The following is a 24,693-nucleotide window of genomic DNA, read 5'->3' as shown; positions in this document are numbered from 1 at the left end:
GCGCGGACGCTGTCAGATTGCACAGCTCCAGGGATCTGCTCCTCACTTGAGCTCCCTGGACTCTACACTGAACTGGCTCACTGCTCCTCCTCTCCTGTTCTTGCCTACGCCACCTAGCAACCAGACTCTCCACCACACCCCTTGAGAGGAGATGGAGGCTCTACCCCCTCCACTATTCCAGTGAAGGTGAAGGCTTGCCCCCTCCTGGGATCCCCAGGGGTCCTCTCATGGGTACATGTGTGAGACCTGATCACTATGCGCCTGTGTTCCACACCCCGGTCAGCCTTCTGGATTACCTGTATTGTACTGTCCCCAGCATGGGTGCAGTACTCAGTGGTGCCTGACCAGGTCAGGGGCGCCACATTCCCCCTTAGTTATCACCAGCACGTCCTCGGGCTGCAAGACAACATTTTAAAATGCATAAAACATTAAAACATGTAAAACATTTTTAAAACCACCAGGTATCAGACATCACCACCCTCCACCCACAAGTCCGTTAACCCACCCAAAACCCTCTCAGGAGGCAGGTCACCGGTCCTGTTGGTAACCAGGTCTGGGCCATCTACTTCCCCAGACCTTTCCTCCAATCTTCCTCTCCCGTTGGCCGCGACTTCAGCCACTTCTGGCAGGATGTAGAGGCGGCTTTCATGGGCTGGTGGTTTCAGGGTATACCTGGCCTGGTGGATCCGCGCAGTCAGCCTCTTCTGGCAGGATGTAGAGGCGGCCTCCACAGTTGGTGCTGACCAGGTACCCTCTTTGTGGTGGTGAGCCAAGGCCCTATATACGGACGGGCCCCTCCTGGTTGCAGACGAGCCAAGCCCCTAAACAGGCTGGCCCTGGTGGTGGTGCCACTGGTGTAACTATTTACACTGCGAGAGTTTGTGGCTATAGCAAGTTCATAGCCTTAAAGTTTATTTCTCACAATAGTTTTTGTGGGCACATGCTTAAACAATAACGTTGCAAACTTTTCAACTTGTCAAACTGGTCAAACTTTCGGTACTTCTTTCTTTACTTTACTCCTCTTTACCAGGGCTTTGGCCTATTGGGCTACGGCACCTGCTGCTTTCTTGCTCCTTGTCATCCTCTGAGGTAGTTTCATCTGTAGGCTCTTTGTCTTTCCTTTCTTGATCTTCATCTGTTTCCTTTTCTGCATCTGTTTCCTTATCTCTGTCTTTTCTTTCTTCTTTGGGACATGGTGCTACGTCTAAGGCATAGTAGCCCCTTTCTCCTTGATGCAAGGTGAACTGTACTGCGTCTCCAATTTTCAAATTTCTGCCTGAATGTCCTCTGGGCAGGTGGGCTTGAACATCTCTCCGATTCACAAATATGCCCTCTTTTATTCCTCTTGCTACAATAAAGCCGTATCCGCTTTTCAAATTGAAGTCCTCTACTACTCCTCTGCAAAGGGGTCCTCTGACCTGGGCTCTGGACTTTCTCAGTAACCTTTTCTCCCGTAGGTCTCTGGCTGTGACTTCTCTCTGCTCTGGAGACTGTGGTGTTGGAGGATACTTTGTTCTGCTGCGCCGTGTCTTGCGGGCTGGGTTCATGCCTGCGGGCTCCCAGGTGAGGTCTTTGGGCTGATCTTCGTCAGCAGACGGGGTCAGGTCTTCCTCATCCCAGCGAGAATAGGGCAGCATCTCTGGCTCTGAGTATAGGTCCACTGCTGGTGGCTCCGGAGTCAGCTCCTCAGCTTCCTGGCCTCCTCTCCCCCTTAGTTCTTCGCTGCACTCTGGTTGTGGCAGTGCTGGGGATGGGCTTTCTTCAGCTGGTCTGGGCGGTGGACTCTCTGGCGCGGCTGCAGGGGTTGCCTGAATCTCCTTGGGGGTATGCGGAGGGAGCAGATACCGATCCACCATCTCTTGTGGGAACTGGGCCTCTAGGTCAGCCTTCAGCTTCCAGTATTCAGGGTCCTCTCCTATCAGGGTCTTCCTAGCAGGGACCTCTCTGGACTGGGGAGCGGTGTCTGCTCTGGCCTTGCAGGCCGGGGAAAATAGTGATGCAATCTCTTGGCGGGCCGCGCCCTGTATGGCGGCGGCCTGGTCTTGGCGGGCCGCGCCTGGCATGGCGGCGGCCTGGTCTTGGCGGGCCGCGCCTGGCATGGCGGCGGCCTGGTCTTGGCGGGCCGCGCCCGGCATGGCGGCGGCCTGGATCAGTGTCGCTGTTGCAGGGGGCTCTGTGCAGGCTGGGCTGGACGTCGCTGCAGCGATCGGAGCTTGGCGGGCCGCACCCGGCGGGGCTGCGGCCTGGTTCAGCATCTCACTTGCGGCGCGGACGAGTGTCGCTGCTGCGGTGGGGTCTTGGCGGACTGGGCTCAGCAGGGTGGCAGCCTGGGTCAGTGTCACACCTGCGGCACGGATCAGTATCGCAGTGGTAGTCGGACCTTTGCGGGCCAGGCGGGGCATGGCTGCGGCGGCCTGGATTTGGCGGGCCGCATCTAGCGTGGCTGCGGCCTGGTTCGGTGGCGCCGCGCCGGGCGCCTCTTCCGGGACCGCGGGCGTGGCAGCAGGGGTCGGGGCACTTGTGCTGGCCGGGGCATCACTCGACTCACCCATCTGTGGCAGCATCGGGGTCTGCGTTGTCGCCGCTCGGTCTGACATGCGTCGCGCGGCTCCCTCCTCGTAGGTCCGCACCGCCGCAGCCATCTCCAGGAGCTCCGTGCGTTCTTCCCTAAGCTGTCGCACAATCCCGGCCTCCAGCCGGTCGCAGAAGATGGCAAGCTCCCGGCACCACCAGGCAGCAGTGCCTGGTTCTGGGTATCCGCGTCTGGACTCCATTTTCTCTAACAAGCTGCTGGCTTCTCTTCTGCTCCGCCGTCTCTGGACGCTTCCGCTTTCTTCATCAGCGAGGTCAGGACTCTGCAGGGGATCTCTGGGTAGCCACACCTCTTCGTGGGCGGTAACTTCTTCCAGCGCGGGCTGCTGTTGTTTTTCAGCGCGCTTTTCATGGTGGCAATATGGCGGCGCTTCCAATTTTCCAAGCGGACCGCCCAGGCACATGGTCACCTGTCTGAACAGGTCTAGTCCTTATCCTGTTCGTGACGCCAGATGTGAAGCCCCACAGGTGGTGTGTCGGTGTCGGTGCGTTACCTTCAGGGACTCCACGTTGCTGGATCTCCGTCACTGGTAGGAAATCTTCTGTTTTGATCGTGACGCCACTCTCAGTATTGCGGTCAGTGGGGACCGCCACTGCAGGTTAGGGGACGCCTGGGGCTGATGGTGTGTGCAGTTAGTTGGAATAGCCTCCTGAGAGTGAGGCAAGCCCCAGGGCCCAGTGTAGGTTTGTAGTACCACAAGGCGCAGAATGACCACACAGGCAGGAATGTCTTTCAAGGGCTTTACTCACATTTGATGGCAGGGTGAGTAGCCCGGGCGTAGCTGAGATGAACCAGGTGGGAACCAGGTATCCTTCAGGCTGACTTTATGAGGGTGACTACTGACTCGCCTTCCTTAGCCCTTGGTGGTTTGGGGTGACCCCGACTTTTAGTCCCTATGGGGGTCACCCAGGGAAGATGCTGCAGCCTCTCTCCCCCTTTTGTTTGCCGTTTGCTTGTTCCCCGGACCAGGCCACTCCAGCTGCTTGCCTCCTGTGACCTATGGGCCCTCACTGCGGTTACGTGGCTGCGGCTTTTGTGGTGTTGTGGTGTGGGCTTTGAGAGCCCCACACCGGCAGGTTTAGCAGAAGAAAGCTGGATCTATCTTTGCTTCGGGATCTGCCGCCCGGTTGGGCCTGGTGCTCTCTAGCAGTCTCCTTACTTCCCACTCCGTTGCACTCCCTAGCTGAAGCTGGCTTTCAGGTAGCACTCCTAGTTGACCGTTCTCCCCCGTCTGTAGCCACTGCGCGGACGCTGTCAGATTGCACAGCTCCAGGGATCTGCTCCTCACTTGAGCTCCCTGGACTCTACACTGAACTGGCTCACTGCTCCTCCTCTCCTGTTCTTGCCTACGCCACCTAGCAACCAGACTCTCCACCACACCCCTTGAGAGGAGATGGAGGCTCTACCCCCTCCACTATTCCAGTGAAGGTGAAGGCTTGCCCCCTCCTGGGATCCCCAGGGGTCCTCTCATGGGTACATGTGTGAGACCTGATCACTATGCGCCTGTGTTCCACACCCCGGTCAGCCTTCTGGATTACCTGTATTGTACTGTCCCCAGCATGGGTGCAGTACTCAGTGGTGCCTGACCAGGTCAGGGGCGCCACATGTACAATAAAGATTTTGTGTTTTGTGATATTATATCGGACATTGATCCCAGATTATTGCACATTACTTTTTTCTCTGTTCTCCTCTACATGTTTGTGTGGGTCTCTGAATGTCTACATATGAGTCTATGTGTCTGTGTGTCTGTGTGTATGTGTGGCAGAGGGTTATACCGGAGTACTGCTTAGGACAGGGTTCCCCAACTACAGTCCTCGAGGGCCGCCAACAGTGCATGTTTTCAGGATTTCCTTAGCATTGCATGGGTGTTGGAATCATCAACTGTGCAGGTGATTAAATTATCACCTGTGCAATACTAAGGAAATCCTGAAAACCTGCACTGTTGGCGACCCTTGAGGACTGGAATTTGGGACCCATGGCTTAGGAGCTGCACCCGATGGAGGATCTGCGCTCGACGCTGCTGGCATTCTAGTTCCGCTCTGCCGTCACTGTGACAAAAATTGACACAACCTGGGGGCAGGAGCCGGCCCTCAGGAGCCAGCGATGAAGGAGTTAGAATGCCAAAGTAAGGTCTCTGTAAATAGTTTAATTAGAGAATCTGAAAGGACAGCTGGGCCATCGGACTTTAAATGGCCAGGACTAGTGTTGAGCCACCCCCCTAGTGTTCGAGTTCGGTTCGGTTCGGTTCGTCGAACGGCGGCTTAGTTCAGCGAACGTTCGACGAACACCTTCGAACCCCATTGAAAACAATGGCAGGCAAACAAAAACACATACAAACACATTATACATGTACACATACAGTTATAAACATTGCCCTTACACTTACAGGTCCCCGCGATGCGTCCTGCACTCTGTCTCCCGCCGCTCTTCCTTCCGATCATCGCTGAGACCTCCTGGTAACCAGCACTGATGATAGGACCTTCCGTGAAGTCGTCATAGCATGTGAGCAGTCACGTGTGTATTCTCATTGGCTACAGACTGATCACATGGCTAGACGTCATGCTAGGTCCTGTCAGTGCATCTCTCCGGTACGCGGTGCTCGTTTGAGCATCTTCGTGTACCGGCGAGATGCTTGGGCACATGCTTGGCTCCCCGTTCCTGCATGTGGGCGCTCTTTACAGAGTCAGCCCACATGCAAGGACTGGATGCCACAGCCGGTGAATAACAGAGATCACCATTGCTATAGTAACCCGCCTGTCAGATTACTTATTTCAACGGTGGCAGCGGTGACGTCACCGCTTACAACCCGCAGCCTCTGCTCACTCACTGAGTGATTAGACTGCACGGGAGCAGCAGCGTCTTCCTCCCATGCAGTGCTGTCTGATGTAGCAGAGCTGCATGGGTTGAAGGAGAAAGAAGACAGAAGACCAGGATCGTGGAGGGGTGAGAGGGAGTAATAAACATGGAGTCTCTAAGTGTGTCTGTGTATTTATTTCTATTAAAGTATTTTTTTTCTGTGTGTTTTTTTTTTTTTTTAACCCTTTATTGGAGATTCTTAATGGCCGGGTCAAACTTGCCTGACATTAAGAATCTCTGGCTTAATACTAGCTAGTAAAACAAAGCTAGTATTAACCCATTATTACCCAGCAAGTCACCGGGCATCAGGGCAGCTGGAAGAGTTGGATACAGCGCCAGATGATGGCGCTTCTATGAAAGCGCTATATTCTGGGGCAGCTGCGGACTACAATTCACAGAAGAGGGGCCCAGAAACCTCGGGCCAACCTGTGCTGCGGATTCTAATCCCCAGCTGTCCAGTTGTACTTGGCTGGACACAAAAATGGGGCGAAGCCCATGTCGTGGTTTTTTTTTTTATTATTTCATGAAATTCATGAAATAATTAAAAAAAGGGCTTCCCTATATTTTTAGTTCCCAGCCGGGTACAAATAGGCAGCTGGGGGTTGGGGGCAGCCGTACCTGCCTGCTGTACCTGGTTAGCATACAAAAATATGGCGAAGCCCACGTAATTTTTTTTGTGGGCAAAAAACTCCTGCATACAGTCCTGGATGGAGTATGCTGAGCCTTGTAGTTCTGCAGCTGCTGTCTGCTCTCCTGCATACACTAGTGAATAGAGCATGCTGAGCCTTGTAGTTCTACAGCTTCTGTCTGCTCTCCTCCATACAAACAACAGACAGCATCTGCAGAACTACAGGCTCAGCATACTCCATCCAGGACTGTATGCAGGAGTTTCTTGCCCCCCCCCAAAAAAATTACGTGGGCTTCACCATGTTTTGTATGCTAGCCAGGTACAGCAGGCAGCTACGGTCTGCCCCCAACCCCCGGCTGCCTATTTGTACCCGGCTGGGAACCAAAAATATAGGGAAACCCTTTTTCTTTTTAAATTATTTCATGAATTTCATTAAATAATTAAAAAAAAAAAAAAAACTGACGTGGGCGTCGCCCAATTTTTATGTCCAGCCAGGTACAACTAGGCAGCTGGGGATTGGAACAACAGCGCAGGGTGCCCAAGCTTTCTGGGCTTACCCCTGCTGCGAACTGCAGTCCTCAGCCACCCCAGAAAATGGCGCTTTCATAGAAGTGCCATCTTTTGGCTCTGTATCCAACTCTTCCAGCTGCCCTGGTGACGGGTGGCTCGCTGGGTAATAATGGGGTTAGGGCTAGCTGTATATTATCAACTGGCCCTAAGCCCGAAATTCATGGTGTCACGCCAATATTAGACATTGCCACCATGAATTTCTAGTAAAGATAAAAAAAAAAACACAACACATAGAAAAATATTTTTATTAGAAATAAAACACAACACAATTAGTGACTCCATCTTATTGAAAAAAAGAACCCCCCTCCGCAGTAATCCTGGGTCAAGGGTCCCGCGACATCCAATCCGGATCCAATATCATCTGATCGGTTTGCTGGAAGGCAAAGCGATCAGATGATGTGTCAGGTTCAAGGGCCTGAATCACATGACACAGCAGCTGATTGTATAAAAGCAGTTTATACAATCAGCTTATGCATCAGTGCAAAAAAAAATAAATAAAATAAACTACACACTTCTGTGCAGACTCCTGTCCGACAGCAACAGCTGATAGTTTAGCCGGCCGGGCGGTAAAAAGCCGGTCTCACCGCTCGACTTATAGTGTCAGCTGATTCCGTCAGGTGACCGCATCAGCTGATCATCGCCAGGTCTGAGAGAGAGAAAGCGAGAGAGAGGAAGGAGAGAGCGAGAGAGAGAAAGCGAGGAGAGAGAGAGAGAGAGAGAGAGAGGAAGGAGAGAGAGAGGAAGGAGAGAGAGAGAGAGAGGAAGGAGAGAGGAAGGAGAGAGGAAGGAGAGAGACAGAGGGGAAGGAGAGAGAGAGAGAGGAAGGAGAGAGAGAGGAAGGAGAGAGAGAGAGAGGGGAAGGAGAGAGAGGGAGAGAGAGAGAGAGGAAGGAGAGAGAGAGAGAGAGAGGGGAAGGAGAGAGAGAGAGAGGAAGGAGAGAGAGAGAGAGGGGAAGGAGAGAGAGAGGAAGGGGGGAGAGAGAGAGAGAGAGAGAGAGAGAGAGAGAGAGAAGAGAGAGAAAGAGCAATGCAGCCTCATTCCGTGAACTTCTCCGATTTTGGAGGTGTGTACCACAGCTCACAGCTGATGTCCGGCTCCTCCCCTCCGTGCATAATTAAATTGAATAATTATAAATAAATAATAAATTATGATTTAAAATTAAAAATAAATTAAATTCTTTACACGGACGGCCGGGACTCAAACTCGTGAAGTAATTCTCCTTAGGCGGCAGCTCTACCCATTGAGCCACTGCCTTTAATGAAAGGCAAAAAAAGTTTATCTTCAGCTCACCTGCTGCCCGGACTGCTCAGCCTTGCGGGTGCCTGGGATCCACCGGTGAGTCCCAACCAGTAATAAGCGAAACAGCAAGGAAAGGAGAAAGGATCCGGCACAGATTCTTCTTAGGATAAAATCATCAAAAGCTTTATTGAAATAATTTTAAAAGGATCGTGAAGACCGACTTCCATTTAAAACCAATGACTAAGGACTCTTTTGGTTTTAAATGGAAGTCCGAAACGCGTAAAGTTCTCATGATTCAAGCTCTCATGATTTAAATAGATACTCGGTCTTCACGATCCTTTTAAAATTATTTCAATAAAGCTTTTGATGATTTTATCCTAAGAAGAATCTGTGCCGGATCCTTTCTCCTTTCCTTGCTGTTTCGCTTTAAAGGGGTGGTTCACCCATATTTTTTATTGTCTAGATCGATATTATATTGAGAAACAATGTTTCTCTCAAATACCTTGTGTTGTCAATAGTGCCTGTGAGAGGCGCTATTGCAGACCGCTGCTACCCGTCCAGTGACGTACCCGTGCAATGCTGCCTCGTCACATCCGTGCAGCCGGCTGCATTCTGAGCCCATCTGCTCCCTGCTCCTCCTCCCTCCTCCCTCTCTTGCTTGCAGCGTTCTGCGAGGAGGGAGGAGGGATGGGGGAGCAGGAGACGTGCGGTGCTGTGCTAGGAGGGAGGAGGGAGGAGGAGTGGGGAGCAGATGGGCTGTGACAGCAGTGAAACACCGCTCACAGCTCAGAGTCTGGAAGACTGTAGCCGGCTGCACGGATGTGACGAGGCAGCATTGGACGGGTACATCACTGGACGGGGAACAGCGGTCTGCAATAGCGCCTCTCACAGGCACTATTGCCAACACAAGGTATTTGAGAGAAACATTGTTTCTCAATATAATATCGATCTAGACAAAAAATATGGGTGAACCACCCCTTTAATGAAAAGCATAGGAAGATTTGGTAATCTTGACCTCTGTATTGCAGAGAGAGAGAGAGAGAGCACGAGAGAGAGCGAGAGATCACACGCAGGCACTACCTGAGTGAAGTCTCCGGTGACAGCGCGGCTCACGTCAATTGCTACGTGGATCTGACACAGAGCGCTCGTGTACTACGGCGCTCCCTATCAGCTTCATGTAGCAGAGCTGAAAGCGTCGTGTGGATTACTTCGGACCTGGATTGTTGTTTGGGGATTAATAAAGAGGTAAATGAGGGGTTGTTTTTGTCTTTTATTCCAAATAAAGGATTTTTCGTTGTGTGTGTTTATTTACTTACCTTCCATGATTAACGTGAGTCATTTGTCATGATTAACCTAACCTTATTACCCCGATTACCACCGCACCAGGGCAATTTGTGATGAGCAGGATAGAGTCCCGGGACTGTCGCATCTAATGGATGCGGCAATTCCGGGCGGCTGCTGGCTGATATTATTAGGGTGGTGGGCTCCCCATAACGTGGCGCTCTCCATCCTGACAATACCAGCCTACAGCCGTGTGGCTTTTTCTTGGCTGGTATCAAAATGGGGGGGGTGGGGGGTGGGAGGAACAGCAGTTTTTTAATTATTATTTATTTATTTATTTATTTTACTGCACGGTATAGACCCGCCCGCCGGCGGCAGTGATTGGTTGCAGTGAGACAGCTGTCACTCAGCGTGGAGGCGTGCCTGACTACAACTAATTATGGGCGCCGGTGGGCGTGGAAAGCAGGGAATACCAGATTGAATAATGAGCGGCAGTCATGTTCAAAAGAGGAAAAGCCGCCGTAGCTTTGTGACAGCCGTGCAGCGCCACGCCAGTGATCGGTGAGTAGGAAAGAGAGAGGGATTGTGCTGGGGACGCAGGACGCATGCAGATATGCTACGTGGGCACATAGCCTTACTGTGAAAAGCCACGCTTTTGGTAATCGAACCATTATCGAACGGTAACTCGAACTGCCGAACTTGAAGCAAATCGTTCGAGTTCGTCGAACGACTCGAACACCGCCCAAAATCACTCGAATTTGAAATTGGCGAACCGTTCGAATCAAACATCGCTCAACTCTAGCCGGGACACTTCCTTGTAAATAGTTGCACCCTACCAGAATTAGCCAGACCCGAAAAACCTATCGGTGTGCTGAAGAGGAGAAGAAGGGTCTAGAACGCTCTGCGCACATCCAGAGCCTATGTTGGGGGTTCAGGGCAGGTCCCCCATACAGTTGCTGCAGACTGTTTGCACTTAAATGTAATTGCACTTGAATGTAATGTGAAAAGTTTTAAATGACAAGTCTTATGCTGAAAATGTTTTATGCAACTTAGTTTTATGTGAACTGAGGGTCTTAAGAGAAAGGGGAATGCTGAATTGCCTAAAAGTGAATATCTTATGTTAATGATGTATGCATTTAGTGTCAACCGGTTCCATGTGACAAATGTGAAATGTGTAATGTTTGCAACATTTAAGAGTCCGTATCTCTCATAAAGGGAAGAAAAGTTGCTGTTATTATGTATACCAAATTTTGCAGTTTCCACTATGTCGCTTTATTTACAGCCTAAGGATGTGCTGTGATTTGCTGTGGGATTGTGTGGCGCCCCTGCGGCCTCAGGTGCCACAGGGTACTGCACCTCACCTGAGGTGCAGTATTCATCGCAGATATGGAGGTGGTCGTCACAGGTAACAACCATAATCACACTCAACCAACACATAACATGGGGGTTCTGTCACTGGGACCAGGCTAGGGTAGGAGCTGCTGTGGCCATCACGAGGTATGCCCACAAGTTCAGGAACCTGGGAGGTGGGGCACCCACACAGGGGAAGCTAGGAGCCACCTCACAGACTCAAGGCAGTTAGCACCGGACTAAGGTCGGACTCCGGAACAGACGAGTAAGCAAAGACTCAAAGTTCGGGGACTGTGGTCTGGAGCGGGAGGCTCGACCCAGGTTCTTAGGAAAGAAGGGGGATCCAAGGGTTCGTGGGGAGTGCAGAAGGTACCCGTGAACCATTCCACGGCCCAGGATCTGGGGTGGAGGGAAACCATCTAAAGGCGACACACAGAAGGAACTACGAGCCACGACCTCCGAAGTATCCATGATCGGCTGAGGCCCATCAGAGTGTAGCTCAGTACTCCAATGGTAGTGTGTGACCAGTGAGTATAAGATCTTGAACTGCTCTGCCTGTGTCATCCAGTTACTGCCAGCACCCTCCCCACCGTGCTACTGCGCCATCTGCGCCAGATAGACTACCACCACCACCATCCTTCCTGGGTCACAGCTCTGCCTGTGGAGAGCTGAACCATCCGAGCTGCGTTGTCATCTGCCTCAGCAGAGAAGTTCTGCAGCGGTGGCTAATACTGGCCGAACACCACAGGTGGCGTCACAAACAACTATCCCTATCGTCCCCATCCCCAGCCTTTTATTGACACCCGGGGTCACGGAACCGAGCAAGGCCACCGAGGCTCGGCGTCTCAGGAGAAGCACCGCGGCCCGGTGATTAGTAACCCCCCGGCCCCGTGGGCGCATCATATGCCTGTCTGCGTGTCAACACGAGTGCCTGTCTGTGTCTCAAGAGGTTTTAGTCTGTACCTGTGTGTCTATCTACGCATTTGTGCGCATGTGTATGTGCGTGTCCATGTGCCTGCGTGTGCATGTGAATGAGTGCATATGAATGCATGTGCTTGTCTGCACGTGTGCTTGTCTGCACGTGTGCTTGTCTGCACGTGTGCATGTCTGCACGTGTGCTTGTCTGCACAAGTCTGCGTGTGTACACATCTGTGCACATCCATGTGTCTGTATGTGTATGTGCACATGTTTATGAGTCTACATGTGTGCAGGTCTACAAGAGTAAGGGCGGCGTTATGTGGTACGATATATCACGCGATATGTCAGCGGGGTCACGGAATTCATGACGCACATGCGGCATCGTTCGAGATGTCGTACCGTGTGACACCTCCGAACGACTGTTAACGAGCAAAAATATTCACCTTATTGTTGCTCGTTGACACGTCGTTCATTTGCATAATGTCGTTCCTTCTTCTGCGCGCCAGTTGTTCGTCGTTCCTGTGGCGGCACACATCGCTAAGTGTGACACCCTGGGTACGACGAACACAGCTTACCTGCGGCCGCCGGCAATGTGAAAAGAACAAGGTGGGCGGGATGTTACGCCCCGCTCATCTCCGTCCCTCCACTTCTATTGGGCGGCCGCTGTGTGACGTCGCTGTGACACCGAATGTCCCTCCCTCTTCAGGAAGAGGATGTTCACCGCCTACAGCGACGTCGTTAGGGAGGTAAGTACGTGTGACGGGGGTTTAAGGACTTTGTGCGACACGGGCAATAAATTGCCCATGACGCACAAACGACGGGCGCGGGTGCGATCGCTCATGCGATCGCACAATATATCGTCTTGTGTAACGCCGCCCTAAGCATTATAAGAGAGACACAATGTGAGGACTGTGTGAAGAGGGGGGCCACTACGAAAAGGAGAGAGCAGAGTGGAGGGTATGTAACATAAGAGGAGCAGGAAACCAAGTAGGGGCTAATACTTTACTCAGGGGCACAGTGTTATGAGGGGGACCCGGGGAAGCGTGCCAAGATGGGGAATGGACAGCTTCCGCCGGTCAAGGTCCACTGTGCGGTGTAAGGGACCGCTGCTATGGTGGGTGAAGAGTGAGCGGGTTGCTGCTAGCGATCGTCTGGAATGTCACAGACGATCTATGTACACCGGTCTGCCCTAACCCGTGTGGGTTGTATGGCAGGGATCACACGGCTCGGTGTACCTGTTGCACGGGGAAGCACAGAGGTGCCCACGCACGTGTGCCAGTGGAAGTCACGAGAATATGGCACGAGGGTAGCACAGAGGTGCCCACGCACGTGTGCTTTCAATAACCAGGTGAGTCCAGTGGAGACTCGAGGAGCTCACCTGGGACAGGAACACGGCCTGTAGAAGGAGCTACTGCCGGAGCAGCAAGGCAGGTACACGGCCTGCAAACCAGGTGCTGCCTAAGCAGCAAGGGCCAAGCCCACAGAAGAAGATAATGCCTGAGCAGTGGCGTGGCAGCACGCTACCAGACATCCAAACATAGAAGGACGGTCGCGCGCCGCCATGATGGCAGGAGGAGCTTTTAAGGAGGTGTAGCTCCAGCCAAGGGCGGGCGCGAGGCGGAGATAACGGACTTGACCCAATCAGGATCCACGACATCCCAGCCTGGCCAGTCAGGATTCACCACGTCACCAGCCTTGTCATCAAGCCGTGTGACGTCAGTGGGCGAATCAGGATCCACCAAGCATAGCACATGCTCACCCTCCTGCCTCTGGGAAATAGAGGCGGGATCCTCGGTCTCACAATGTGTAGAGATAACGGGAGTCTCACTGCTTCCCTGAGCAGCAAACCTCTGCACATTGCGCAACCTCACAGACCTTCGAGGCTGCTGAGCAGGAGGAGCTGCGGCAGGCAAGGAATGGGAGACCGACTCATTTCTTGCAACAGGAGTACCACTAGGTGTCACCCTTGTGCTGCCTCTCTGAGGAGGTTTCTCCTGCACTCTGCGCAGTCTGGCAGACCTTCGGCGCTGCTGAGCAGGAGCGCTCGTGGCAGGCAAGGAGACTGTCTCATTCCTTGCCACAGGAGAGCCACGAGGTGTAACATTACCCCCCTGTCTAGGCCCCCCCCCCTGCCCATGCTCGAAGGCCGCTATCAAACCCGGGGCGTGGATATGATCCTCCAATTCCCAGGATCTATGCTCCGGACCACGGCCGACCCACTCCACAAGGTAGTACCTCCTGCCCCGTATAACTTTTGTCTCCACAAGCTTCGCCACCTCAGAGTCGTCGGGCGGGGGGTCAGTTTGAGGCGTCAGGGACCCCGAGAACTTATTAAGTCGTACGGGTTTCAGGAGGGACACGTGAAAGGTGTTGGCTATAGCCCAGCGTGGAGGGAGCTGGAGTCGGTATGCCACCGGGTTCACCTGCTCTAGCACTTTAAACGGACCCAGGTACCTAGGGGCGAACTTGGCTGCCTGTACCCGTAGGTTAACATTCTTAGAGGACAGCCACACTAGGTCACCAGGGGTGAAGGATGATGCAGGGCAGCGGCGCTCATCAGCCGTTGTCACCATCCGGTCTTTAGCCCTCTTAAGGGCCTCTTGGGTGTTATCCCAGATCTCCCGGGCCTCGGTCGCCCAATCCTCCACTCTAGGATCGGGTGACGTAATGGGCATCGGAACCGGGATTCTGGGATGTTGTCCGTTATTGAGCAGGAACGGAGTCTGACCAGAGGATTCATGGACCGAATTATTAATGGCAAATTCGGCCCAAGGAAGGAGGTTAGCCCAGTTGTCGTGGTGCGCGGAGATAAAATGGCGGAGGTAAGTTACCAAGGTCTGATTGGTCCTCTCTACCAGTCCATTGGTTTCGGGATGGTATGCGGAGGAGATGTTCAGCTCTATCTGCAGGAGCTTACAGAGCTCTCTCCAGAAGCGAGACGCGAACTGGGGACCCCGGTCGCTCACCACCTTGTCAGGCATGCCATGCAGCCTAAATACATGCCTAATGAATAAGGTGGCGAGAGCACGTGACGTCGGGAGTCGTGGGAGAGGCACCAAGTGGACCATTTTAGAGAAGTGATCCGTGATGACCCATACGACCTTGTGACCTGCTGACTTGGGCAGATCTCCCAGGAAGTCCATTCCCACCACTTCCCAGGGACGATCCGGCACTGGCAGTGGGTGAAGAAGACCTGCCGGTCTCTGCCGGGACGGCTTATTCCGTGCACACGACATACAGGCTCCCACATACTCCTGTATGTCCTGGGGTAGTCTCGGCCACCAATAGTGCCTAGTCACAAGGTCTCTGGTCCTTTTGACCCCAAAGTGACCCCCGACCTTGGAGGCATGGGCCCAGGATAGCACCTCATTCCGTAGTTCAGGGGGAACGAGGGTCTTGCCAGGTGGCACCTGGTCCAAAGAAGTGGGAGTGACCATCCTCAAGCTGTCCGGGGGTAGTATAAGACGAGGCTCCTCCTCATCCTCCTCCAACACAACCATACAACGTGACAAGGCATCGGCCCGTACGTTCTTCTCACCGGCCAGGTGGCGGATAATAAAGCGGAACCGGGAGAAGAACAAGGACCAACGGGCCTGCCTTGGGTTCAGGCGTTGTGCTGTCTGGAGGTATGTGAGATTTTTATGGTCGGAAAATACTTCAAATGGATGCTTCGCACCCTCCAGGAGATGCCGCCATTCCTGGAATGCTAGTTTCATCGCCAGTAACTCCCTATCCCCTATGGAGTAGTTCCTCTCGGCCGGAGAAAAGGTTTTGGAGAAAAAGAAACATGGATGCTTCCTTCCTCGTTCGTCTTTCTGGTACAGGACTGCACCAGCACCGACCGAAGAGGCGTCTACCTCTAGTAGAAAGGGTTTGGAGATGTCTGGACGATGAAGGATGGGAGCTCTGGAGAAGTAAGTTTTGAGAGTGTGAAATGCCTCTACCGTTTCCCGTGTCCATGCTTTGGGATTAGCGCCCTTGCGGGTAAGGGCAATGATGGGTGCTGCCACCGTCGAGAAGTTGGGAATGAACTGGCGATAATAATTGATAAACCCCAAGAATCGCTGGATCGCTTTCAGCGAGCGGGGCTCAGGCCATTTCATCACTGTCTCCAACTTCCCCGGATCCATTGCTAACCCCTGACTGGACACGATATACCCCAGGAACGGCAAGGATTCACGTTCAAAAACGCACTTTTCTAGCTTAGCATATAACAAATGAGTGCGGAGCCTCTTAAGTACTCGGATGACATCCCTCCGATGGGTGGCAAGATCGGGGGAGAAGATAAGGATATCATCCAGGTATGCAACCACGGAAAGATACAAATCCCGGAAAACATCATTCACAAAGTCTTGAAATACGGCGGGGGCATTGCAGAGTCCGAAGGGCATTACGAGATACTCGTAGTGACCGTCCCTAGTGTTGAAGGCGGTCTTCCACTCATCGCCCTCTCGGACTCGCACTAGATTATACGCCCCGCGTAGATCCAGCTTCGTGAAGATCTTTGCCCCGCGGAATCGATCAAATAACTCCGTAATGAGGGGCAAAGGGTATTTGTTTTTGATCGTGATTGCATTTAATCCCCTGTAATCAATACAGGGGCGTAGATCCCCTTCCTTCTTTTGCACGAAGAAGAACCCCGCACCGGCCGGTGAAATAGACTTGCGAATGAACCCTTTTGCCAGGCTGTCCTGAATATATTTGGACATAGCCTCCGTCTCTGGAGCAGAGAGGGGATACACTCTGCCCCTAGGGGGCTCGGAGCCTGGCTTCAGGTCTATTCGGCAATCGTATGGCCGGTGGGGAGGAAGGGTATCTGCGGCCCTCTTGGAGAAGACGTCCCTGTAGGCCTCATAAGGTGTCGGTAAACCTGGCTCCCCTGTATTCCCTGAGGACCCAACCGACCTAATGGTAGCGGGTGGTTCGGTAGTCATGAGGTGCTCCCTACAGGATCCTGCCCATGATGAGATCTCCCCTGTTGCCCAGTTGAGTATAGGAGCATGCTGTCTCAACCAGGGGAGGCCCAGTAGGATCTCATCCGTCCCCCCTGGAAGCACCAGGAAGGACACCTGCTCATGGTGTCCTGGTGGTACTTCCATCCTGAGAGGGATGGTGATTTGGGTGATGGGATCGACTAGTAGGGACCCGTTGACTACCCGAACCCTGAGTGGCTTGGGCAAGAGAACCAGGGGAACTGAGTATCGGGTTGCCAGGGAGGTCGAAATGAAATTGCCATCAGCGCCTGAGTCCAGGCAGGCCAGAGCAGAGAAGAGAGTAGTGCCAAACTGCAACTGGGCGCTGAAAGTCAACCTAGAGGGAGAAGCAGCGTCTAGGAACCCCCCTCTGATGGAAACTAGACGCTGTCTTTTCCCGACGGTTTGGGACATCGGGTAGCTATGTGTCCCCTCTGCCCACAGGAAAAGCAGAGGACACCAGACCGAGAACCTGGGGTAGAGGAGACCGCTTTGGACACCTCCATTGACTCCACGAAGTCGCCTACAGAGCTGGCTAGGAGACCTGTCTGGTGGAAGACGGGAGCCAGACGCTTTTTAGGCCGTGAGGACGTGGGTGCTGAAGAGACCTCGTGCCTCCGCTCCGCCTGGCGGATGTCTATGCGAGAGGCAACCACAATCAAGGACTCTAAAGTAGCAGGCACCTCACGCGTGGCCAGTGCGTCTTTGACGAACCCTGCCAGGCCCTCCCAGAACACAGGGACAAGGACCTTATCGTGCCAGTCCAGCTCTGCGGCAAGTGTCCTAAAGTGTACGGCAAAGTCCCCGACTGAAGCGGACCCTTGCCGAAGTCGTAGGAGGCGCAGCACGGAGTCGTGGGTGACTTGAGGCCCGAGGAACACCATTCTCATGGCCCCAAGATAAGATGCTAAGTTATTCACCACCCGATCTCCGCGCTCCCACAACGGCGTAGACCACTTCAGCTCTCTCCCTGTGAGCAGGGACTGGACGAAGGCTACCTTCGCCTTCTCGGTAGCGTAAAGAGTCGCGGACAGCTCTAAGTAGGTGGTAACTTGGTTTATAAACCCACGGCACTCGGAGCTGTCCCCGCTAAAGCGCTCTGGAAGCGCAAGGCGAGGAGACCTTCCGCCCAATAGCACAGCCTGGGTAGCCGCCTGGGTGGCGACTGTCGTCAGAGCAGTCTTGTCGGAGGAAGACTGCTCCACTGCTGCCAAACGTGATTCCAACTGCTGCACATAACGCAGCAACTGCTGCTGCTCTTCAGCCATAGCCAGACCTTTGGGCGCGACCGTAATGTTACGAGGGGGACCCGGGGAAGCGTGCCAAGATGGGGAATGGACAGCTTCCGCCGGTCAAGGTCCACTGTGCGGTGTAAGGGACCGCTGCTATGGTGGGTGAAGAGTGAGCGGGTTGCTGCTAGCGATCGTCTGGAATGTCACAGACGATCTATGTACACCGGTCTGCCCTAACCCGTGTGGGTTGTATGGCAGGGATCACACGGCTCGGTGTACCTGTTGAACGGGGAAGCACAGAGGTGCCCACGCACGTGTGCCAGTGGAAGTCACGAGAATATGGCACGAGGGTAGCACAGAGGTGCCCACGCACATGTGCTTTCAATAACCAGGTGAGTCCAGTGGAGACTCGAGGAGCTCACCTGGGACAGGAACACGGCCTGTAGAAGGAGCTACTGCCGGAGCAGCAAGGCAGGGACACGGCCTGCAAACCAGGTGCTGCCTAAGCAGCAAGGGCCAAGCCCACAGAAGAAGATAATGCCTGAGCAGTGGCGTGGCAGCACGCTGCCAGACATCCAAACATAGAAGGACGGTCGCGCGCCGCCATGATGGCAGGAGGAGCTTTTAAGGAGGTGTAGCTCCAGCCAAGGGCGGGCGCGAGGCGGAGATAACGGACTTGACCCAATCAGGATCCACGACATCCCAGCCTGGCCAGTCAGGATTCACCACGTCACCAGCCTTGTCATCAAGCCGTGTGACGTCAGTGGGCGAATCAGGATCCACCAAGCATAGCACATGCTCACCCTCCTGCCTCTGGGAAATAGAGGCGGGATCCTCGGTCTCACAATGTGTAGAGATAACAGGAGTCTCACTGCTTCCCTGAGCAGCAAACCTCTGCACATTGCGCAACCTCACAGACCTTTGAGGCTGCTGAGCAGGAGGAGCTGCGGCAGGCAAGGAATGGGAGACCGCCTCATTTCTTGCAACAGGAGTACCACTAGGTGTCACCCTTGTACTGCCTCTCTGAGGAGGTTTCTCCTGCACTCTGCGCAGTCTGGCAGACCTTCGGCGCTGCTGAGCAGGAGCGCTCGTGGCAGGCAAGGAGACTGTCTCATTCCTTGCCACAGGAGAGCCACGAGGTGTAACAGCACAGTATGTGGCATATATTTTTAATTCAGGAGCATTATAATCATGCTGCAATTTTTAGGTGAACAGGGTCGAGATGTCCTGCAGAAGAACAGAGAAGAAGTAAGTCTGCAGGGACTAGCTGTAGATGTGAAGAGTATTCATGGCATCTGAACCAGGTGAAGAGGAAAAGAAAAAACAAATCCAAATCAGAAACAATGTCATCTATAATAAAGGTACCTGGATGTAAAGTTTTGCTGATGAGACGTAGTCATTATCACAAATACTGGTGTTCCTGAACAGTCCGCAGTCTGATAATGATTAAAATAAAATATCCTTACCACTGTTAAAAACACACTGGGATGTAGGGATGCAAAACAAATGTATATGCAGCTGGCCCGACTTTACAATTGATGTACCACGTACTGCTCGTGGCTCTGGTGCTTAATTCCTGTATGAATGGTGGTCCTGGACATGTATTCATGTACTGACAGTGGTCCTGGACATGTATTCATGTACAGATAGTGGTCCTGGTGTTGTATTCATATAATGATATTGATCCTGGTGATTTACTAATGTTCTGATGCCTGCATGTTTGTGTAAGTGTGTGTGTGTGTGTGTGTGTGTGTGTGTGTGAGTGTCTGCATTTGGAATATGTATTTTTACTTCCTGTAACCAACACTCTTACAATAAGCTAGCTAACCACATTTAATGTGAGTATAAGAGCCAAAACAGAAATTTTTCATTTCAACAGGGGATTAGAAGAGGAGGTCATTCACAATTGACCCAAATGGTTGTATAAGGCACAAAACAATATGATATATAGGGCATTAATTCAGTTAAGTGTCCACTAGATGGCAAAATTTTTTTAAAAGAACTGACGTCCTCAGTAGTTGATACCTTTTAATGGCTAACTGAAAAGATGGTAATACTAGCAAGCTTTCGAGACTACTCAGGTCTCTTCATCAGGCATGGTATAACACAAAATCTGAAGAGAGATTTTGTGTTATACCATGCTTGATGAAGAGACCTGAGTAGTCTTGAAAGCTATTATTACCATCTTTTCAGTTAGCCATTAAAAGGTATCAACCACTGAGGACTTCAGTTCTTTTAAACAATTTTTTAACTCTACTGGCTAACACGATACAAAGATATATTTTACCTGCACTAGATGGCAATATCCTTCACAGATTTGTTAAAGACCACCAGTTTAATAAATAATACAAAAGAATCTGCATGAACGCATGCTAGGGAGACATAAATTCATCAAGAATAGAAACAAGTCAAAAACTGGAAAAGATTATAATTTATAAACACTTATCAATAAGTGATACTGTTTTAAGAAGCAACTTATTAGGGTCTTTGCACACAAAGATTACATGTACATATGTCAGAGACACATGAAGAGATGGACAGCTGATATGCAGAGAGCCTTGGTAAAAAAAAAAGAATGACAAATACCCAAATAGAAAAACACAGAGGGTAAAACCTGGGAAAAGGTACAGGCCAGCAGCCAAACAACCTGGGGTCTGAGGGTATGATTTCATGTAGCGGCAGAGAGCTTTACTCAGAGTATGAGCTAATGGAAATAAAAATGTTGTGTGAACAGCCCCAAAGTTGACAACTTTTTGAAGACTTCTAAGTAAAATATTAAGAGATTATTTCTGATGAGATCACAACTCAAAACAAAGTTTAACTGCATGTATTCAGTTTTGCCAGTACCTGCAGAAAAAGGCATGAATGCTTCATTCTTCACAAAGTTTCCCTCTGAATCCAAGAAATGTTCTGGGTAGAACTGATACGGTTTCTTCCAGATACTCTTATCTTTTAAGACTGAAGTCAAGTTAGGTATGATTGTGGTGCCCTGAAATGATAAACAGAAAACATGTATTACTACTACTATATTCTTTGACGTTTTTATCTTAATAACCAGAAATTTCAGGACTGTTACACAAATTTTATACAATTGGATATGTCTACACAACCAAATACTAAGCCATCAGGATAGGAATCAGAGAAAAAGGAGCCAGCACGATCTGAAAATGGCATGCATCATATAAAAACTGCAAATCCACAGATTTATTACAACTGTAGTATAATAAAAACAAAAATGAGATTTTTAGCAAATAATTGATCAATTCTTTGAGCCACCCCTGCCAACGTCACGGCAAATCTCAATAGAGGGGGGTCCTAGGAATCAGGTTAAGGAGATCTTCCAAAAGAAACGTGCTTTATAGATGAGCTGCACAGCCCAAAAGAGTGTGTGTAGAGGCTTTCCGACATATAGCGGGGTGCAATAGTAGAGTTAAGGACCATCCTAATTACAGTCATATGAAAAAGTTTGGGCACCCCTATTAATCTTAACCTTTTTTCTTTATAACAATTTGGGTTTTTGCAACAGCTATTTCAGTTTCATATATCTAATAACTGATGGACTGAGTAATATTTCTGGATTGAAATGAGGTTTATTGTACTAACAGAAAATGTGCAATCCGCATTTAATCAAAATGCTCTTTAGAAGCTGTGGTCGGTAATAAATGTGGCATCTAAATGGCAGATGCAGTTGATGTTAGCTGTGCTAAAGATAATAAACTGGGTTCTGACTAACTAATATGATGTCTTAACATCAGGTGTCAAAATAGCAACATCTGAATTACAAGCCTATCTGGAATATTGAAGCATTTCACAGTACATTTTCTCCTCTTAGTACTCAACCTTGGGAATATCAAATCCTTGGATATTTGTGTTCCTGTAGGTCATATGAAGCAAAGCTATAGGCAAGATGTTCCCAAATCTCTGGACTTCGTGGATGACTGCACTGGTATATGGCATTTTAGATTGGTCTTCTATTGTTGGCACTCGATCACTGCCAATTACACGGTCAATTTCTTCATGGACCTTCTCTGAAAGAAAAAATTAAAAAAAAAAAAAAAATCACACAGACTATAAGATTTATTTTGATTTTGCAAATACTATCCAATACCCAGTAAAAGTACAAAACATGTTAGAGAAAAGTGACCCTAAAGTGCAAACTGACACATGCTTAAGTGGGGCACTTGGTATACTCTCCAGAAGGATCCTGAAGCGGTACCGTGTTTTTCCAAAAATAAGCCCTCCCCCAAAAAGAAGCCCTAGCAGGGATTTTCAGCATTTTCGGAGCAAGGCTTAAATAAAAGCCCTCCCCCGAAAATAAGCCATAGTCCCGGATCAATAATGAAGTGTCCGTGAAGCTAAAAAAAGTTACAAATACTACAGGACACTTCATTATAAACAGCGGCACCCAGCAATTACACTCACCCGATGCTGAGCGGCAGGACCTGCAGTGATCACACACCCGCAATCATCAGGTCTCAAACACACAATCAGATCTCACTCACACACCAGATCTCACAAATAAACATCGGATCGCACACACAGTCAGATCGCACACATAATCAGATCACACACACAAACATCGGATCACACGCAAACATCAAATCACACACACACAAACATCGGATCGCACACACATCGGATCACATACACACTCACCTCATCCAGCGACACCGATCTCTTCTCGCCGGCAGAATCCTGAGAGGCAGTGCGGTGGAGCGCAACGAACAGGACCTGCAGCGGGACTCGTGACTTGCTCTCATCATTCCCTGTGGCCGTAAGCACTGGATGTGATGTGACGTGTGCGATCAACTGTGTGTGTGGATGATCGGCTGTGTGTGCCTGCGTTCGGCTGTGTGTGCCTGCGTTCGGCTGTGTGTGCCTGCGTTCGGCTGTGTGTGTGTGTGTGTGTGTGTGTGTGTGTGTGCGTGATTTGCTGTGTGCGTGATTTGCTGTGTGGGTGATTTGCTGTGTGTGTGATTTGCTGTGTGTGTGATCGGCTGTGTGTGTGATTGTCTGTGTGTATCTGCGATCGGCTGTGTGTGTGTGATCTGCTGTGTGTGTGTGATTTGCTGTGTGTGTGTGTGTGATTTGCTGTGTGTGTGTGTGTGTGTGTGTGATTTGATGTGTGTGTGTGTAATTTGCTGTGTGTGTGATCTGCTGTGTCTGTGTGATCTGCTGTGTGTGTGATCTGCTGTGTGTGTGTGATCTGCTGTGTGTGTGTGATCTGCTGTGTGTGTGTGTGATCTGTGTGTGTGTGATCTGCTGTGTGTGTGTGTGATCTGCTGTGTGTGTGTGTGATCTGCTGTGTGTGTGTGTGATCTGCTGTGTGTGTGTGTGTGATCTGCTGTGTGTGTGTGCGATCTGCTGTGTGTGTGTGCGATCTGCTGTGTGTGTGTGCGATCTGCTGTGTGTGTGTGCGATCTGCTGTGTGTGTGTGCGATCTGCTGTGTGTGTGTGCGATCGGGCTGTGTGTGTCAGCGTGTCAGCCAGCAGCAGGGGAGAACAGCATGCAGCAACCACCGGAGATCACAGGAGGACCTGGGAACCACGCAGATGTCCAGGTCTGGTGAGTATGAGTATGAGTCTCCTGGGAAGTGGGGGGGGGGTCTGTTTTTTTGGGTGGTAAACTTACCCCCAACCGTGTTTCTCCAAGAATAAGACCTCCTCCAAAAATAAGCCCTAGTGCTTTTTTTGGGGGGGCAAAAAAAATATAAGACAGTCTTATTTTTGGAAAAACACGGTAGGAGGGTAGGAAGTGGAAACCAAGCTCTTTGCTCTATGTTACTGAGGATAGAGTCATTGGACCATTCTGTACAACCGCCTCTAGAAAAGCTTCAGTAACAACTTTATATTTTTCAACACTTCCATTACTAGTGCTTCCAAACATATGCGTTTAAAATAGACCTGTGACAGATGCCATACGGTGGTATACATCACCCAAAAGGTCTTGTTGTAACTTACATTATATACTTAACAAATCTACCCTTAGAACACAAACAACTAAGGCAATGTAATAGTCAAGGGCGGACATATTTCTGGTGTCCATCGACACTAGTGCAGATTATAGTTATATGTGCATCTAAAGGCCCCGTCACACTAAGCAACATCGCTAGCAACATCGCTGGTAACGAACAACTTTTGTGACGTTGCTAGCGATGTTGCTGTGTGTGACATCCAGCAACAACCTGGCCCCTGCTGTGAGGTCGTTGGTTGTTGCTGAATGTCCTGGGCCATTTTTTAGTTGTTGCTGTCCTGCTGTGAAGCACAGATCGCTGTGTGTGACAGCGAGACAGCAACAACTAATGTGCAGTGAGCAGGAGCCGGCTTCTGCTGAGGCTGGTAACTAATGTAAACATCGGGTAACCAAGAAGCCCTGTCCTTGGTTACCCGATATTTACCTTTGATACCAGCCTCCTCCGCTCTCACTGCCTGTGCTGCCGGCTCCTGCTCTGTGCACAGATAGCTGCAGCACACATCAGGCAATTAACCCGATGTGTGCTGTAACTAGGAGAGCAAGGAGCCAGCACTAAGCAGTGTGCGCTGCTCCCTGCTCTGTGCACATTTAGCTGCAGCACACATCGGGTTAATTAACCTGATGTGTGCTGTAACTAGGAGACTGGGGGCTGGTCACTGGTTGCTGGTGAGCTCACCAGCAACTCGTGTAGCCACGCTCCAGCGATCCCTGCCAGGTCAGGTTGCTGGTGGGATCGCTGGAGCGTCGCAGTGTGACAGCTCACCAGCAACCTCCTAGCAACTTACCAGCGATCCCTATCGTTGTTGGGATCGCTGGTAAGTTGCTTAGTGTGACTGGACCTTAAGAATGCACCTCTAGCTGAATGCATTTCAGGGCAGACACCCTCCAGCTCCCTGCACTGCAATACATGCTGCCGGCCAAAAAGAAAATATAAGATTGAACAGCACACTGACACTTCACACGGATAAAGGAATGTAGTCTAAGGCCGGAGTCACACTTGCGAGGGACTCACGTGAGTCTCCCATCGTATCTCCCGCCATGGCTGACAAGAGCAGGTCGGCTGCATGCATTTCAATGCA

General features: G+C 51.0%; 1 protein-coding gene across 1 annotated transcript in view; it reads right to left on the bottom strand.

The window, feature by feature from the left end:
- The window catches only part of LOC142317108 (cytochrome P450 2D17-like), a 137,568-nt gene that overhangs the window by 8,482 nt on the left and 104,393 nt on the right, over positions 1 to 24,693 (bottom strand). The window contains exons 7-8 of the mRNA XM_075353107.1: positions 21,481 to 21,668; positions 20,488 to 20,629 (exon numbers count right to left, since the gene is read on the bottom strand). Of these exons, the coding sequence (XP_075209222.1) occupies positions 20,488 to 20,629; positions 21,481 to 21,668 (330 nt within the window). The remainder of the gene's footprint in view (positions 1 to 20,487; positions 20,630 to 21,480; positions 21,669 to 24,693) is intronic.

The sequence above is a fragment of the Anomaloglossus baeobatrachus genome, chromosome 6, assembly GCF_048569485.1.
Source record: "Anomaloglossus baeobatrachus isolate aAnoBae1 chromosome 6, aAnoBae1.hap1, whole genome shotgun sequence".
Lineage (NCBI taxonomy): Eukaryota > Metazoa > Chordata > Amphibia > Anura > Aromobatidae > Anomaloglossus > Anomaloglossus baeobatrachus.
Note: the sequence above shows the minus strand (reverse complement) of the source record. Positions and strands in the feature narration are given on the sequence as shown.